General features: G+C 36.4%; 2 protein-coding genes and 1 pseudogene across 5 annotated transcripts; 2 read left to right on the top strand and 1 right to left on the bottom strand.

Annotated features, from left to right (window-relative positions):
* The first annotated feature begins 3521 nt into the window (after window positions 1-3521).
* Window positions 3522-6475, top strand: LOC100781429 (probable protein phosphatase 2C 55; annotated as a pseudogene).
* A 140-nt stretch (window positions 6476-6615) lies between these two features.
* Window positions 6616-9306, bottom strand: LOC100780895 (vicilin-like seed storage protein At2g18540). Its single transcript, XM_003516529.5, has 5 exons — window positions 8974-9306; window positions 8524-8699; window positions 8348-8428; window positions 7901-8182; window positions 6616-7803 (listed from the first exon to the last, which is right to left on the bottom strand). Exons 1-5 carry the CDS (start codon window positions 9272-9274, stop codon window positions 6799-6801), a joined length of 1845 nt encoding a protein of 614 aa, XP_003516577.1. The 5' UTR covers window positions 9275-9306; the 3' UTR covers window positions 6616-6798.
* A 1089-nt stretch (window positions 9307-10395) lies between these two features.
* LOC100780355 (pentatricopeptide repeat-containing protein At4g38150) lies at window positions 10396-12422 on the top strand. Of its 4 annotated transcripts, none has more exons than XM_003516528.4 (3): window positions 10411-10575; window positions 10826-10903; window positions 11093-12422. In XM_003516528.4, the coding sequence occupies exons 1-3, from the start codon at window positions 10471-10473 to the stop codon at window positions 12281-12283; spliced, it is 1374 nt and encodes a 457-aa protein (XP_003516576.2). In that variant the 5' UTR covers window positions 10411-10470; the 3' UTR covers window positions 12284-12422. The 4 variants fall into 4 exon arrangements, with proteins under 4 accessions (XP_006573588.1, XP_003516576.2, XP_006573589.1 ...); XM_006573526.4 differs by having other exon boundaries at window positions 10435-10575; window positions 10822-10903; XM_006573527.3 differs by having other exon boundaries at window positions 10502-10663; window positions 10822-10903.
* Window positions 12423-13793: the final 1371 nt, after the last annotated feature.

Below are 13793 nucleotides of genomic sequence, written 5' to 3'. Positions count from 1 at the left end.
GTAATTATTGAAGGAAATTCAAAATGGACATAAAAATGTGTACACAAGTGATGCTATATTTTTTTTTATATATAATTATTGATCAAAATTCAAAATGGACATCCCGAGGATATAAATACTAAGGATATTTTTTAATTCACACTACTAGAAAAGTTGTTTTCTACGTCGCGACAACTACATCAGTTCTCGAAAACCGCTTTAGTAGAAGGCGCGGTGACAATTTTGTAAATAGGTGAAAAAAATTAGTTTTTACGTCATATATTCTAAGGCGGTTGTAAACAACCGCCTTCGAATATTGAAAAAAATTAAGTCAACAACGGTTTTGACCTACAACCGTCGTAGATATGGTTATATAAATGCTGCTTGGTTCCTCAGGCATTCACTGTCTTTCGCTGAACCCTCGCGCCTCCTGAACCTCTTTCCCTAAACCTTTTTCGTTGAACCCTCGCGCCTCCTGCACCGTCAAACGCACCCTGAACCTCTTTCCCTAAAGCTCGCGCACCCTGAACTCTCTTTCCCTAAAGGTCGTGCACGCTGAACCTCGAGGTCGCACACATTTTGTCTGTCAAAGTCAGGCACTACCTCAAACCCTAACTCAGGTTGTCAAACAGGTAATGTCGACAACCCTAACTCTATTTACAAAATTTTTATATATAGGAACACTCGCGAACCCTTGGTCGCACACATTGAGTAGCATTTAGAGACCAAGCTAAGTTAGTTGAAGTTTAGAAGCCATTAAGGATCAGACCAAGTTTTGTGTTTTGTGTAATTTGTTATGACTTGTTCATTTTCAATCTCTGCATAAGTGAGAGTTAGGGATCTTTGTAGCTTCCTAGGAGAGAATGTGTGAACTTCAACCATATATGTGGCAGTCACTGATCGGACTTTTGCTCTTTTGTGATCATCAATGTCTTGTGTCGCCTTTCTCCCTTCGTTTTCTTTATAAATACTAAGGATATTTTTTAATTCACGTTTATTGTGCGGTAGCGAGCTAGCGTCCCCGTGTTAGTTGAGCAAACAAACACAGAAAATAAGTTCTTGATCCGTTGAAAAACGCTATTTCGATCACGCGAATGGTTTCTCAAACATTTACTTAATTTTTCTCCCATGCATATAGGCCAAGTTTCATATGCACATGCACGTTAAAAAAGGTATCTTCCTTATTTTTCTTCCGTCCAAACCAAACCGAGGGAGGCTATGAATAACTAATTAATCTAGTGATAAAAATATTTGTAAAATTGCATTTGGTCAGTGGAAGGCATTACAAAATAAAATGTATTATTATGGGTCTAAAGTTCATAATATGCAAAGCCAACACTAATAGATACTTTAGTGTAATTGAAGCGACAATAAAGGCATTGTTATCAAATATTTCCTCCGCTTTATATTTTTTTATATAAAGTTTTTATGTAGAAATCAAAAAGATACAATTTAATAAAATGGATCTAAAGTTTCTTATTTTATTCCTTTTCATTTCAACTTCACAATAAATGCATCCATATAAAATAATTAAATATTAGATAAAAATAAATATATAATTGATAAAAGAATAATTAATATTATTCTAAACTTTAAAAACAAAAAATAAAAATCTTCCAAAAATTGGCATTTAATATTGTGGACTAAGTCGATGCTTCAAGTCGAGGTTATATGTGAGAATAGAACAAAGAAAAAAGAAAAAAAAATATCATTGTTATCGGTAACGCATTTCTCTCTCTTGAAACAACCACCACAATAACATAGCTCGACAAAAAAAAAAAAAAAAAAATCTCACCCACCATGGTCCAACTTCCCACCATCATCAATATACTCTTAGAGATCGAAGAAAACTTTAGTCCAAATATGTTAGCTAAGAAAAGTGTCTTATTATTGGTACCATCATCACATATCTAGATGACGCCACACCCAGCAACTTCTTGAACTGCCATTAAGTTAAAATCCCACCATCAAAGATAGATATGGCAATGTGCGTGAGTTTAGATTTTAAAGAGACAAATTTCAAATTTTAAAACTCAACCTTATCTCTATTAGTTTTTATGGGAATGAGAAAAATTCAAGGAAAACTCATCACACCATTTTTTTAAAAGTTAATTATATATTTAAAAATAATACATGGTGTTAGCATGTAATTCGAGGAGACTTGATTGACTATGTAAGGGTATTATGAATTATCCTGGTTGATTTATGAATTCGAGGAGACTTGTGTCATATAATCAACTCTATAATATAATTACACTTACTGAACTCAATTCAGTCAAAATAGATTTGCTTCCATCAAGTTTAGCCTAGGGTCGACTGAATACCTACGAATTTAAGTTTACTTAGCATGCCTAGTTACAAACCTGAACCGTGCAAGCCACCCACCCAAGAACTAGTAACCAAACACCCACAAATTGCAGCGAATGAAAAAGAAAAGAACAAACTTTTTTTTTTTACTTTCGTGACTGGATGTTTTTTATAACTAGTTATAAAAAAAATTAAAGGAGAAAAATAAACTAAATATATGTATAATTAGATTATAAGTTTTTTAAATTTAATTTATAAAAAAAATAATACATGTTACATTTTACAAATAAACAATTAAGTCTAAGAATATCTAGAAGAGGGACACAAGTAGATACTTGCCCATCAAATAAATGTTCTTCTCTTGTTTGTCCTCATAATAACTGTCCTAGATACATGTATGGCGACAAATTGATCAAAGGGGGTTTCTTTTAGAAACTTATTTTAAAAAGGGGTCTGTTTTGAAACATATTACGGAGGGAGTCCTTTTTTATAAGCATTTTGCTAGTCCTGTTGGCGAAATAGGACACGTGGCAGCGGACAGTGGGTTTCACCAGTCCTGTTGGCGAAATAGGACACATGGCATGGATTTCGCCGGTCCTGTTGGCAAAACAGGGGACACGTGGTGTATTTCGCCATTCCCGTTAGCGAAATATTGTTGGCTGTACGGAAATTATAAGCTTCAAACGGTTGTAACTTTTGATAGAAATGTCCGTTTGAGGTCCATAATATGTCAAAACACTCGAAATTGAATGAGGAATCCCTTGACGAATTCCCGAAGGGGATTTTGGAAAAATGAGTTAACCAAATCCCCTTCGTAAATTCGTCAGGGGATTCCTTATTCAATTTCGAGTGTTTTGACATATTATGAGCCTCAAACGGACATTTCTATCAAAAGTTACAACCATTTGAAGCCTATAATTTTCATACAGCCAAAAGTATTTCACCAACGAAAATGACGAAATACACCATGTGTCCCCTGTTTCGCCAACAGGACTGGCGAAATCCACCCCACATGTCTTGTTTCGCCAACAGGACTGGTGAAACCCACTGTCCGCTACCACGTGTCCTGTTTTGCCAATAGCGAAATGCTTACAAAAAAGGACTCCCTCCTTAATATGTTTCAAAACAGACCCTTTATGAAAATAAGTTTCCAAAAGAAACCTTCTTTAGTCAATTTGCGCACGTGTCCTGTTTCTAAGTTGAGGTTTTATCCTGCATCACACTTTCTGTTTTGACACGTTTCTATAGAAGTTTTATTTGGCTTCTCAATGAAAAGATATTTCTTAAGTCAAAACATGTTGGAGTTTCTCTCACAAATGATTATATCAACTATTTCCATGAAGTTAGAAACTTTGAATAATATTTGTTCAAATTTCAACATTTCAGATTATGGGTTACTCTTGAAGCAAGGTTTGGTGGGGGTAAAAAAGGAATTTGATTTGTTAATTCAAATCACACCCAAGGTTTCACATTATTCTTAAGTGGGAAACTGAATTTAGATCATGCCTGGCATTCTCTCATGGCTGAACGCTACCATTTACTGTCGCATTCGGGAAGCAATAACACGACAACAAGGAGCGCCAACATCCTTGCACAGAAGTTCTGCTTTGTCTCTTGGTTCGCTGTATTCAACTTCCATTTTGCCCGGTTCCACATATTGCTCTTCAAGTCACACACTTGACACAAAATCAATGGTTACTGCCTCACATTCCAATGCTATGCTGGGAGATGTTTATGCTTATGGCTCAATCTCAAGTTTTGGTAGTGTGCTAGACTTCACAAAGCCTGCTGTAGTGTACTTCAAAGATAGAGCACATACAGGTTGCTGGAGGGATAGTGTGAATCTAAGGAGACTACAACCTTTGTATGGTCCTTTGAGTTTTGGGTGTTCTACTTTTGATGCTTAATAGGAGGATCCGTGATTCGAGTTTGCTTCATGGATTATGGCTCAAGAATTTCTCAACCTCTTCTTCTGCCTGCTACTCAGACGGGGCTGCACATGCTGTCTCATTTGATGGCAGCCCTCCTGATGAACAGCTTGCAAATTCCTTTTTTTCACCTGACCCGTATGTGATTGTTGTTCTTTATATTTTGAATTCTATTTCTCCATGAATTTCTTCAAATAATATAATTTGGATGCCGATTTCAATGCCATGAAGGAAGCTTACCCTATTTATTCCGTGTTTGGAAGAGTGGGGTAATGATTCTGCAGCAAGTTCCACAAGTGTGACTTGCTATTTCCATTTTCCACACTCTTGAGTATTTCCATGAGAGTCCAATTTTGCTTTTCACCAATTATATCTGTAAACATTATTTTATATTTCTTGCAGCTGATACTTATCCTGACCATTAAATACTGTTATTTTCAGAATTATTGTTGGTGGCAAGCCCTTGAAGATGTTATCAGGATCTTGTTACCTACCGCATCCAGATAAGGAGGACACTGGAGGAGAGGATGCTCATTTTATTTGCACGGATGAACAAGCAATTGGTGTTGCTGATGGTGTAGGTGGCTGGGCGGATGTTGGTGTTAATGCAGGACTGTTTGCACCGGAACTTATATCCAATTCAGTGAGAGCAATTCAAAAGGAGCCTAAAGGTTCTTTTAATCCAACAAGGGTGTTAGAGAAAGCTCACGCAAATACAAAGGTCAAGGGTTCATCAACAGCTTGTATTCTCTTACTGAAAAGGTAATTTAATCATCATACACGTTTCATGCCTACGGAATATTAAATGGTTTGTTTTCTTCTCATATGCATAAACATGAAAGTTTTCTACATTTTCACCTATGTCTGATATAATGGAGATTGTTTTTGGTATAATGCATCCCCTAACACTTATTGTGTTTCATAATTCATGTTGTTTGAAGTAATTGTGTACAATACCAAATGGGGTTGAAGATTACGTCATTACAACTATTACCATATTGAACATGTCTTCCACCAAGCTATTTTAAAGTCAAAAGTTAAAATACTTAAGCTTAGAAATGGATTTAAAGCACGCTGGGAGCTCTACCAGCTTCTGCTTCGTCTACAATACTGACATGTGAATTTGTGATCATGTATGCAGATACTTAAGTATTGTCCAACCAGTTCATAAGTCTCAAGTTCTTATGTATAATGTCTGATTGGTTTATTGGTCCAGGGACTGCATGCTATTAATTTGAGTGACAGTGGATTCATTGTGGTTAGAGATGGACTCACCATTTTCGAGTTCCCTGTTCAACAGCACGACTTCAATTTCCCGTATCAGTTGGAGAGTGGCAATGGCGCTGATCTACCCAGTTCTGGTGAGGTAAAGTTGACGCATCAACTTTTTAATAAGATCTAATTTTATTTGGCCTGGCTTTCACATTCGGTAGGGGCAACAAAGTCTGATTTGTTTCCTAATAGCATGTTTTCTACTGGATGCAATCCATGGTAGAGGGGCGACAATTGCTTCATGTTATCCCTTTTGTGCAAGATTTCATGGAAAATATGGAGGGGAGTGAAAATGGAGAGATTTTGATTTTTGCTCAACGTTACTTGGTAGAAAGGGTGAAAAATGAAAATAAGGTGCATCCATTAGTCATCCTTCCCACATTTTTCCTAGCTCCAATTTCTTCATTCCATTGTCTGATAGACCATTTTTTTTTGTTTCTCCCTTCATTATGATGTTATTACTTAGGATTCCTTAATGGAAGATGAAGTTGGTGTTCTTTTTAGTAAAAATGAGTTTGCCAATTGTGTGCCTTTAATCTGTATGGAAAGTCAAACAAACTAAGCATATGTTTTTGCAATAATGCATCCAGGTTTTTACCATACCTGTTGCTTCAGGAGATGCGGTCATTGCTGGAACAGATGGGTTATTTGACAATTTGTACAATAGTGAGATCACCGGAGTTGTTGTACATGCAATTAGGGCTCAGAAGATAGCAGCACTGGCTCGTCAGCGAGCACTGTCCAAGAGTAGTCGGACACCATTTTCTACTGCTGCTCAAAAAGCTGGATTCTGTTATTATGGTGGCAAACTTGATGACATAACTGTTGTTGTCTCATACATATCAGGCTCCGTGAGTGAGTGAGTCTCATTTTTTGTATATTCATATTTGTTCGGGCGCATGCAACTGTTATCCCTGAGGTTATTATGTTTGAACTGGTGCAAGAGAATGAAATGTAACGATATTTTGGTCCATTTTTTGGTTTGGTATAACGAAGATGATATAATGGCATACTCCACTGTTCATCATTAATTATCTTTTTCCCTAGTTTGGAAAGAATAAGATGGAACAGAGCTTTTGTTCTGTTCTATTTCTATAGTATAATAATTATCTAAAGTAGCACGCCCCAATTTAGAGAAGCCAGATTCACTTATTTGTGCTAAATGACTAATCAACTACAAGCTTCATGAAACATTGGTCTTCAACTTTGTAACAACCAGTCATAAAAAACAAACGGAAGCAAAAACGTGACAAAGACATAAAAAGAAGCTCTTATTGTAATACATACCAGGAGTCTAAGTCTTAAGAGGGAATCAAACGTTCCTTATTTTCAAAGCTCTCCTTCCTTCAAAGCTGTTCCTGTGGCTTTGCTCTTCCACTTGTCTATCACTCTCTGCTTGCTGTCTCCTGGCTTCTTCTTGCTCCCATTCTACTCCTTCTGGACTTTTCCCCTTCTCTCTTCTTCCTCTTCTCTCCCACCGTGTTGGTTCTTCTTCATCTTCTTCTTCTTGCCGTCTCCTTTCTCTCCTTTCTTGCTCTCTTTTAGCTTGTTCTTGTTCCCTCTGTGCTGCTGCTTCTGCTTCTCTTTTAGCTTGTTCTTGCTCCCTTTCTGCCTCCTCTTCTCTTTCCCTTTCTTTCTCTCTCCTAGCTTCCTCCTCCTCTCGCTTCTTTTCCCTCTCTTCTTGTTGCCTTTTAGCCTCTTCCTCCTCTCTCTTTCTCTTCTCTTCCTCCTCTTCCTTCTTCTTCTCCTCCTCTTCCTCCTCTCTCCTTCTCTTCTTCTCGTCCTCTTCCTCCTCTCTCTTTCTCTCCTCTTCCTCCTCTCTCTTTCTCTTCTCTTCCTCCTCTTCCTTCTTCTTCTCCTTCTCTTCCTCCTCTCTCTTTCTATTCTCTTCCTCATCCTTCATTATCTTCTCCTCTTCCTCTGCACAGGAACTGCACCCAAAAATGATGGAATCCTCGGGAGAACGCAGAAGCTGGTCAATGGTTCTGTTACTCACACCGAAAGAGGTAGCCAGTATCCTTTTGTCTAGAATATGAAGCACTGACCCCTTTCCCGCCAAAAATTGAGGATGGTTTTTCTTTGCTGAAGTGCTGAAGCCGAGAAAAACAAATGGTCCATCATTGAATGACATCTGAGCCATTGGATGAAACCTAGGCACCAGAAAAGCATCACCTTCCTTAACCTTAAACCTCATGTTTTGGCATTCTGTCTCATCTTCATTGCTGCTTCCACATACTACTCGGACCATGCCTCCCCCATCTACTCCCACTACCAACTCTGTTGCCTTCGGGTTCCAATGAGGCCCCAATATTGATCCCTTCAATTATATAGTTTGAAAATTAATTTTAATATAACTTCATAAGCATTGTATGTGTGCAATGACAAGTATCAATGTTTTTATTATAATCACTAACCATGGCCAAATTCACCATCAGAAATCCAATGTTGGTCCGCTTCAATGACTTTAGTTGCTTTTTGGTCACTGCTGTGCTCCAACCATTGGGATTTTTGAAGTCAGGGTCATGATCAAAGATGTTGTATGTTTTGAGTTTCTTGGAGTTGGACCCAATGCCTAAAAAGTTCTTAAGAAACGAAGCCTCCAGCTCCTGGAGGATATTCCGCTTCTCTGGAACTGCATGCACTATAGCTGGAGTCTCCGTCTTGTTAATGATTGCTTCAATCAAATCTTCCGGCACCTTCAAAAGATCACAATTTAGAGTTTTGTAACTAGTAAATATTTATATTTGTGTCAAAGCCTTCATTTTAAATCCCCAAATAATGCATAACAAAACAAAAATTTGAGTAAAAATATAGTCATTGACATTGTGCTTGCACAGTTTCACATTGAGGGTAAGTAATACCTTTAAAGCTGCTTGCATGATTTTCGTATCAAAGCCTTTGACCAGTTCATTGATCCTTGAGTAAGCACCGATTGATGGATCCTGCATTTGTGGTTAACATTAACAACTACAGCAAACAAACCTTACATTTTTGTATAAGTTCAATGAAAAAGAGTACATGTACAGCCAGCACTTACGTAAGTATTGTCGTCCGTATTGGTAAACATTGCATAAATCCTAAGTTTCCTTCTCTCAGCCTCTAGGTTGCTCTGTATATAGAAAACAGATCCTTCCTTGAGACTGCAGACATCTCCTTCGCGTAAACGAATCGTACTAGTACCATCATCATTTGCCCAAGTCAGCTTTCCACTCCCTGAAGCCATATTGAGTTGAATGTGTTGAAATTAAAATGCTTATTATAGCCTTGTAAGTTATACCACAAGTATTATACATGTTTCTCTATGTTGTCTTGGAAATATAAAGAAAATGATTATTGTTAAAGTGTCTATAATAACACATTAGGAATATTGCAACTGAAAATACATTTCACTAAATCATACCGCTGACCACAATTTAAAACCTTGAAATATGATGTGATTAGAGGTTAGAAATTCAAAAGGGTATGTTACTATGTTATATGTATGAACCTGTATGAACATAAAAGACCATATCTGCATGGAGAAGCACAGGGAGAAATAGCGAGTTTGGCTCCAATGTGATGAACCGAAGATGGTAGGGCAGTTCCTTTTGTCCTTCCTTGATGTCAATGGCAGTGATCTCTCCGAATTCAGTGACAAGTAATGTCCTCCTTTGATCCCTTTCCACCACAGGTCCTTCTTGAGATTTGGCATGGTGCTGCTCTTCACTTAATACCTTAACTCCACTCAAGGAAATGCTAAGGAAGAAGATCAAGACCCACGATAATGGTGAAGCTTTGCGAGGCTCCATTATGTTACTTGGATGAAAACTGTGATTATGCAGTTTGCAAAGGTGGCTCTATATAGCGTAAGGTGACAAACATTTGGAGAGGTGCGTGTCTTGTTTTCAGACACGTCATGAATATTAGTACATGTGGCATTTTATTAGATGATTGACTATCGCAAAATTCAATACACTTGAGAATGAGATCACTATGAATCTGTGATGTGATCTGAAAATAGTAGTTTTACTCAATTTTTCAGTGTTTTACTTTCTTAAATAAAAACTCAGATAACCTCCAAGTTTCGTAATAATAGGGCTATGTTTTACTCTTTCATGGTGGGGTGAATACGTTAACCCGAATAAAAATAAAAATAGTTTAACATAAAAGTGGGAACAAATAGATATTAAGAATCTAAAAGTAAAGGTTAGAGAAATGCTAACAGTCCTGTTAGAAGTTGTCCCACTAAGGTTATCAATGATCATGCTATAAGAGCCAAGTGATACTTTTGAAAATGCTGAAATACTTCATGATCTTAAAAGAGAGATCAGATTTTCATGGGTCGCGTATTTTTTTTAATAAATAACTTACATTTTGAAATTATTTTTCATTTTCATTTATATGTATAAATTAATTTGAATTTATAAAATTCATGTCATTACTTTAATCACTTAAAAAATAATACAAAAAATAATTGTGTGTGACCATTATTTTTTCTATTTTCTTTCCCGTCTATTTTCTCTCCTCTTCTATTTTTTTTCTTATACTGACGTACCTTAATTTACAATTTTACATGTGAGAAAATCTGGCATTTAAACTTGTTTGTTTATTCTTTATTTTTGAAAAAAATATTTTTAAAATAAAAAAAAAAACTTGTTTGATAAGAATAATGTTTAAAAAATATTTTAAAATTATATTTTTCAGTTTTTAAAATAAAATATTTAATTTATTTTAATTTTGATTTTCTATTTTCTATTAATCGTTTTTATTCTTATACTACCTCATTTTTTCCCCAACTCTTATTTTTTTTAAAAAAAATTCGTAAATAATTTTTGAAAACTAAAAAACAAAAAATACAATCAAACACATTTCTAAAATAAGTATTCAAATTTGATAAACTATAAAATTTAAAACTTTCGTTTTATCCAACACCAAGAATGTTAGGCCCAGGCCCAGTAGTCCATCGACAGGGTCTTCCTTCTCCTTCTCGGTGTGTTAGGGTATTATGCAGAGTTGCATTTTCCACCTTAGACTTCGTCACACTCACTCACCACTCACCACTCACCACTCACCAATACACTTCCTCAGAGGTCAATTATCGCGCGACTCGGTAAAATATTTCTTGCACACTCTCAATTTGCTGCCATTATTTTCGCATATGAATTGCTACTTTCACCCTTTGTTTCGTGTTAGTTAGGGTAAGAGAAAGCGCTACCGAAAATGAATTTTACATTTCTACACTTTACAATTTTACTCTATTTTTGTTTCATTTCTAGCATTTAAATTGCTTTGGTTTTGTTTCTCTTTCATTGTTGCGTCTATTGGATGATTTATTACTATTTTTCATTCAATTTAGGTAGGTTGTGGATTTTGAGAGTGGCTTTGATTTAATTCTAGCACTAGTTGCAGAGAGCTGCATGGTGAATACAAAACAGATGGTAAATTACCAGGACTTTATGATGATAATTTCTCTTCATTCTTTTCCCCACTATAATCTGATTGATTTGTTACTTTATTATTTAACATTTGGTTATCTCAGTATCCATCATCACGCCTTTCCTTTTGCTCTGTTTATTCTTTGATTTGGGGGTGTTGTTGATTATATGCTTGGTGCAACTTATGAACAGGTTCACATGGCAGCATCTCGAGGAGGGGTTCATAAACTTGTATCCTCCTCTCGAATTGAAAAACTAGTTTCCCTTTTATATTCCAAACAATATCTGCCTCCGTGGCTTGAGACTGTGCGCCATTTTAGCTTTACCGATGATCGCAGTGGCAGAAGCAAACAACCTGTTGGAGAATCTGATGACTTTTTCCGTGAACAGTCAGACTCAAGTTTTAAAGACAATGGTAGCAACCGAACCCAGGAGTCATACAATGTTGAACAGTCTTTGTCAGAACCAATTCCAAGTAGGCCTTTGAGAGGTAAGAAGCCAATTAATCAGCCTCCTCCACGTTTCCGAGAATATGATAGAGGTTCCCATTCCTTCCCTCCGAGATTTGATGACAACCATGGTGGGCCTGATGAATTGGACAAAATAAATAAATCTTCCCAAATTGATCTTGCATTTCAGGGCACAACAAATGTGGCAGAAACGAATAGGGATGTTGGCAAATCAGGAGGCAGTTTCCTTGATAAATTTAAGCTTGGTTTTGATGATAAAACAGTTAATCTGTCAGAGGTTGCAGCAAGCAAGCAATCTGAAGAAGCAAAGAGGTCAAATCCCAATCAACCGGCTCAAGAGTCTATGCCCCAAGATGCCAACGAGATCTTCAAGAAGATGAAGGAGACTGGCCTTATCCCCAATGCTGTTGCTATGCTCGATGGTTTATGTAAAGATGGTTTGGTTCAAGAAGCTTTGAAACTTTTTGGTTTGATTCGGGAGAAGGGAACCATTCCAGAGATTGTCATATACACAGCGGTAGTGGAGGGATACACAAAGGCCCACAAGGCTGATGACGCCAAAAGGATTTTCAGGAAAATGCAGAGTAGTGGTATTTCACCCAATGCTTTCAGTTACACAGTCCTTATACAAGGACTCTACAAGTGTAATAGATTACATGATGCTTTTGAATTTTGTGTGGAGATGTTAGAAGCAGGTCATTCTCCAAATGTGACAGCTTTTGTTGGCCTAGTGGATGGTTTCTGCAATGAAAAAGGTGTCGAAGAAGCTAAGAGTGCTATCAAAACATTAACAGAAAAGGGTTTTGTTGTTAATGAGAAAGCTGTTGGACAGTTTTTGGACAAGAAAGCACCATTTTCACCCTCTGTTTGGGAGGCCATCTTTGGGAAGAAAGCCCCACAGAGACCATTTTAAATATCTTTCAGACTATGTAAGGTTTATTCTTAATTCTTTTACTGATTTGTCGGACTGTTTTCTGTCATTTTGTAGTTTATTGTTAATTGTTAATTTTGGTTCGCCTATTGAAATTTGCTAAAAAGGGTTCAACAGGTAATTGTTTACTTCTTGATATCAAGCCTCATTTTCACTTTTGAATGTAGTTGTCTTAAATTAATTAGCGTTTGAACTTTGAATGATTTCTTCACTATTTTAATAATAAAACTTTCCTCAATCTAGATTTCTGCTAGCAGTTGTTAACACAATCTTTAAAAGAGATCTGTGTTTCATCAGACTCAGTAGGATCTGTCACATTTGATATGTATAAAATATAAATACAATAACCCTTCTCAGGGTTGATTTTATGAAATGAAATGACAGACCACTGAAACTTTCTCTCAATTTCTCATGCTGTTCTTGTTTTCTCACTCTCAATTATTCAATTCTTGCATGGATCACATGACCTTGAGTTCATCCTGGTCATGCCTAACTTGCCCAATCCTTACCTCAATTTTAGTGACCCTAACTCAATCATCACTTGGTTGCTTCTCATTTTGTCTCTGAAACTTGATGAAAAAGGAAACAAGTAGAAGCTATGATCTAAGGAGACAGACTTCACAGATTCCTAGTGAATCCAAAAATACCTTTGTGTTTCCTTTCTGATGTTGATCGTGACTGTAGTGGAATCAAATATGCAATGGAAGTAATGGGGATCAGATCCTGTTCTTGGGGCTCCTTTCTTCACTTTTAGAGTCATTTCTCACTAGTGTAGTTCGTTGCACCCTTGTGGTAGGCTGGTAGCTTTGGGATGAAATACACTGATACACAATTTCTTCAAATTCCAAACTTGTGCTAAGGTTCATCAGTTTGGATCTGAATTGCCAAGAATAAAGACAGGCTCGCCCACTGTTTCTTAATTCTTGTGGATCAAGGCTCTGATTGATTCCTTGATCTTCATAGGTTTTCCTGTGCTACCTCATGAACACATTGATGTGATCCTTGATGGATTATTGAGGGAATGTGTTGCCTGTTGTTGACTTGTGGCTTCCATCAATAATAGATTGGACCCTTGTTGAGTGAAATTGAATCTCTCCTTACAAGTGAAGCTCGGGTTGAAAAGCAATCTCTCAAATACTTCCTGTGTTATTACTTATTTTAGCTCTCAAGGAGCAAGTAGTTGTGTTTCATTGTGTTTATAACAATTTTCAAAAATTATTTTTTTACATAGAGTAGGAATGGAAGAAGATGCAACAGTATAAGGAAAAGTATGAGTAATAGAAAATTGAAAGTAGAAAATCAAAACAATTTTAAAATGTTTAATTTTTATTTTAAAAATTAAAAGTAATACTTTTAAGGTACTGTAACTTATAAAAATAAGTCCTATCAAGCAAGTCTTTATATTTTTATTTTTTAGAAAAGCAAATATCTGAAATTAAAATTAAAAATAAGACAATTGAGTGCCGGTTTGTCCCTCGTTTTTGTCTCTAGC

The sequence above is a fragment of the Glycine max genome, chromosome 1 (assembly GCF_000004515.6).
Source record: "Glycine max cultivar Williams 82 chromosome 1, Glycine_max_v4.0, whole genome shotgun sequence".
NCBI lineage: Eukaryota > Viridiplantae > Streptophyta > Magnoliopsida > Fabales > Fabaceae > Glycine > Glycine max.
Note: the sequence above shows the minus strand (reverse complement) of the source record. Positions and strands in the feature narration are given on the sequence as shown.

Coding starts and splice junctions, on each gene's coding strand:
- LOC100780895 (XM_003516529.5), bottom strand. CDS start 9,274: ATGGAGCCTCGCAAAGCTTCACCATTATCGTGGGTCTTGATCTTCTTC. Junction 8,700..8,973: donor GGTCTTTTATGTTCATACAG/GTTCATACATAT, acceptor ATATGGCTTCAG/GGAGTGGAAAGCTGACTTGG. Junction 7,804..7,900: donor TGATGGTGAATTTGGCCATG/GTTAGTGATTAT, acceptor ATATAATTGAAG/GGATCAATATTGGGGCCTCA.
- LOC100780355 (XM_003516528.4), top strand. CDS start 10,471: ATGCAGAGTTGCATTTTCCACCTTAGACTTCGTCACACTCACTCACCA. Junction 10,576..10,825: donor GTCAATTATCGCGCGACTCG/GTAAAATATTTC, acceptor CAATTTAGGTAG/GTTGTGGATTTTGAGAGTGG. Junction 10,904..11,092: donor TGGTGAATACAAAACAGATG/GTAAATTACCAG, acceptor ACTTATGAACAG/GTTCACATGGCAGCATCTCG.